Here is a 3,956-nt window from a genome sequence, read left to right as displayed (position 1 = left end):
GAGACAGAGAGAGAGAGACAGAGACAGAGAGAGAGACAGAGACAGAGACAGAGAGACAGAGAGAGAGACAGACATGAGGGAGAAAGAGAGAGACAGAGAGAGAGAAACTTTCTTTACAAGAGTCTTTTTCTACTTTGGAGGATTTGTATTTGTCTTAGTAGATAATATAATTTCTTAGGAGAAAGGATGTAAAAATCACAGAGTTTGCCTCCTAGGGTACCTTGTTGCCCCCTCTACTTTCCCATGTCACATGTTGTAGAGCATCTAAGTTACGAAGCCTCTAAGATCTTCTCTGACTTCTGATTTAACTTAAAACCTAATTTGTCTCTTGCCAGCTACCTGATTTCCTCTGCTAGTACCATCTTTTGCATGCCCAAATTACTGGAGCTTTGCAGTATGGCAGACTTTTAAGTATTTGGAGAAACAGATGTAGTTCATGTCAGAATGAATACTTGTTAGCAAGTACAAACATCTTCTGGGCATTTACCATGGGCTGGACTTTGCTAAGTGCTTCATGTTTGACATTATTTCATTTAACCACAACAAAACAGTGCTGTGACTCAAGTATTGTTGTTTCCATGCCATGGAAATGGAAAAATGAGACCATAGTGGCGTATACCCGTAATTTCAGCACTTAGTAAGCAGAGTAATCCAGTGGATTGCAAGTTTGAATCCATTCTGGGATACATAGTAAATTCCAGGCTAGGCTACATAAAGGAACCTTGTCAAAGAGAACAGAAAGAAGGAAAGCAAGAATTAAATGTTAAGTGATCAGTCTCAGGTTAGATAATGAGTAGCAGGTAGAATCAAAGTTCAACACCCTCCTTGTCTAACCCTGGGACTTGAACTTTTATCTACTATTCTGCACATGAACTTTTTACACACAGTAATGTTCTAACTCACACCACTCAAAGTCAATGATGGTATGCTTTCCTATCGAGAGTTTAGATAAGTCCATAAGCTGAACACAAAACAAAACTTTTCCTTATTGTTAATTCAGGTAGCTGAGACAAGCTGTAGTATAGAATGGTTTTGTTTCAGAATGAGGGTGCTTGTTTCAATTAAAAGATGTCTTGCATTGATTCTGTCTTCCTAGGGAGTTCCTATGAAGATGTTAATGATAGTAGTTGACAAAGTTCAAAGGATAAGACACTTTTGGAAGGTGCTGGAGTGATGGCATAGGAACTTCTGGAAGAATTCATTATTGGATGATTAGAAACAGCCAGTTAGCCCATTTGGCCGTAAGTTGAATAGCAGAGGAATCTGTTTTACTTGTGATGACGCAGGGAGAAGGGTTCAATTACAGATGCATGCCATATTATGTGGAGTAGGAACCAGTCTGGTTATCCTTCCACATCCCACCCACTCTACAGTTAATACAAGAACACTGAGGCTACATTTCTTCAGGAGTGCAAACTTCTCCCTGTGAATATGGGTTTCCCCGCTAAATATAGATAATATGTGACAGTAGTTCAGTTGCTGTTTTAGAAATGTTGCTCATCTAGTTAGGCAGGACAGTTGAAAGTGACTTTAATGCTGAAATGAAGTACCGGATTATATGTGGGTAGACTTTTCAATTGAAAGATGAAATACTAGGTTTAGAAGGTCGGGTTATTGTGAACTTTGTAATGGCAGTGCAAACCAGAAGACAGAACTTAAGTTTTCTCCAGTTAAAACGCTAAAAAGCAGTTAATTGTGCTTGTTAAAATCTCAAACTTTCATTTCTTTTTTTCTATAAAATGATTCATAGAGGGTAAGGTTGAACCAAGCATGCTCTTTGGAGTCTTTCAAGGTTGACATTTCGGGATATTATAACAATGCCTATTGTACGATGTCAGTTTGGGATGGATTGCTTCTGATCCTGACCCTTCACTTTACGCACAAGTGACTATCTCTCTTTTTAGATAGTGACTGATTAACCTAAAAATCCCTACAATTTAACTACAAGCTATTGGCCTTCCTTGGTACCCAACAAACGTTTGTTGAATGAGTGAATACCTGCTGGTTTAGGTTCTCCGTAGGGGCCAGATCCAGCCTTCCAGTTCAGGATCCTGTAGAGGTCAACCCTCTCCCGCCAGTGTAAACTGGCGCTCGCCCCGTATACGCATAGTTCTCACTGTGGAGGAACTTGACCTGTTCTAATATCGGTCACAGGCATCTGAAGCTTTTAAGAGAATTAGGGCCAGGCAGGTTAAATCCCTGGACCGCCAGCTTGGTCTCTAAGTAGATTCCCAAGCTTGACGACTGAGGACAGGGGGACCAAAGAGAGCCGGAACTCTCTGGTAGGCTTCTCTGTCCGCGGTTAAACCTCTCCCCTTGTTTCCGTCACAAATCTCGTCGCCAGAGCAACAGTGGGCTGAACAAACGCAGGACGGAAATAAGGATGTAGTACACGTCTCCAGAGCGGAGATATTTCAGGCGCAGGCGCATTAATTTGTTTCCGGCTGTAGTTCTCAGTCTGGGGATGCAGCCTGCGTCTGCGCACTAAATTGTGACGCACCAAGGCTGGCCTTTTCGCCGGAGTCAATTGGCCCACCGGCGTGGGCGTGGCTAGGGCCCGCTAACGCGCACGCGCGAGCGACATACCGTGGTCGTTCGGTATCCGAAGTGCCCGCGTTCGTCATGTCGGCGTCGGTGGTGTCCGTCATCTCTCGGTTCCTGGAGGAGTACTTGAGCTCCACTCCGCAGCGGCTGAAGTTGCTGGACGCCTATCTCCTTTATATACTGCTGACCGGGGCGCTGCAGTTCGGCTACTGTCTCCTCGTGGGCACCTTCCCCTTCAACTCTTTCCTCTCAGGCTTCATCTCTTGTGTGGGCAGCTTCATCCTAGCGGGTAATGATTCTGTATCCTGGTAATAACGTCCCACTTTGGCGCGCAACTTCGTTCTCACGATGCCCTTTGGTAGTTTGTAGAAAGCCGTCGTCTGTGAAGTCACGCTTCTTGGGATCCAGGAAGCAGGCTCAGAATTGTCACATTTCTAATGCCAGATAGCTGGTGAGGAGTTGAAAACTGAATATGTAAAGAAATAGCTCTTCTGGTGATCGTCGCAATTAATACTTCTGTAAGGAAAAATATCCTGTGTTTTGATGAAGCTTTAGTACAAACAAAGTTGGTAGAGCTTTAAATGAAAAAGCCAAGCTGAGCCATTTCTATCACATTGGCCTAATCCCTACTCCATCTAGAAGACTTCAATGATAGCATAGGAATATAAATATTAATGATTGTTTGTGAAGAAGCAATCCAGTTGATGCTGGCCTTTTAGTTGCCTCTGCTTATTTCTGTGCATAATTCCTGTGCTTTTCTCCTTTTCCTGAACTCAGTTTTTATTCACACAATTGTGTATTAGCTCTTCTTTCGGGTCTACACATTTGATAACCTTATAGACTTCCGGATTTCATGAGGATTGCCACCATGAATTTCATCTGAAGTCTGACCTTTCTTGCCCTATGGAATTGAGAGAATACTGGGAACAGGTTTGGCTCAGGACTGTTACTACCAAGTGTATTATGGTCAGCAGTGTTTTGGGGGTTTATTAGCAATTGTTTGTTTACCTCAGTGAATTAGAGCTGGTTTGGGCAGAGACAAAATATAGAGTTCTAGAGCTTCCAAGTCAGCCTGTTCAGTAGTCTCCATATCGTCTTTGGGTTTTGGTCCAGTTTCTGGAGGCTACGCCCTAACCATCAGCCAGATCTGACAGACCTCTTTACTGTGCCCAGTACTGGTTATTGACAATTTTATTAACCAGCCAGGAGAAAGCATCTTGCTGAGAACCTCTTATTTAGCCTCTGGTTTTGGAAGTGTAGGAGCAGGGTGCGGCTGAGAGCTGATTTAAGTAAGACCTCTCCTGTTGAAGCCACCCATCTTCACCAGCCTCTGCATTAAGTTCTGACTTCCCAGGACTACATAGAAAACAATGATATGCTTTTCTTTACATCTGTCTTTTTCCTTTTTTTTT

At 43.1% G+C, this 3,956-nt stretch overlaps 2 protein-coding genes across 2 annotated transcripts in view; one reads left to right on the top strand and one right to left on the bottom strand.

Annotated features, from left to right (window-relative positions):
• The window catches only part of Abhd4 (abhydrolase domain containing 4), a 19,245-nt gene extending 16,855 nt beyond the window's left edge, over positions 1–2,390 (bottom strand). The window contains exon 1 of the mRNA XM_031361148.1: positions 1,999–2,390. The gene's annotated coding sequence lies outside the window, so the exon portion shown is untranslated. The remainder of the gene's footprint in view (positions 1–1,998) is intronic.
• Positions 2,391–2,536: 146 nt separating this feature from the next.
• Dad1 (defender against cell death 1) overlaps positions 2,537–3,956 on the top strand; it is a 20,105-nt gene continuing 18,685 nt past the window's right edge. The window contains exon 1 of the mRNA XM_031361149.1: positions 2,537–2,833. Within this exon, the coding sequence (XP_031217009.1) occupies positions 2,623–2,833 (211 nt within the window). The 5' untranslated portion in view covers positions 2,537–2,622. The remainder of the gene's footprint in view (positions 2,834–3,956) is intronic.

Source organism: Mastomys coucha, unplaced genomic scaffold (genome assembly GCF_008632895.1).
Source record: "Mastomys coucha isolate ucsf_1 unplaced genomic scaffold, UCSF_Mcou_1 pScaffold9, whole genome shotgun sequence".
Taxonomy (NCBI): domain Eukaryota; kingdom Metazoa; phylum Chordata; class Mammalia; order Rodentia; family Muridae; genus Mastomys; species Mastomys coucha.
The sequence above is the reverse complement of the archived record's forward strand: the minus strand, read 5'-3'. Positions and strand labels throughout refer to the sequence as shown.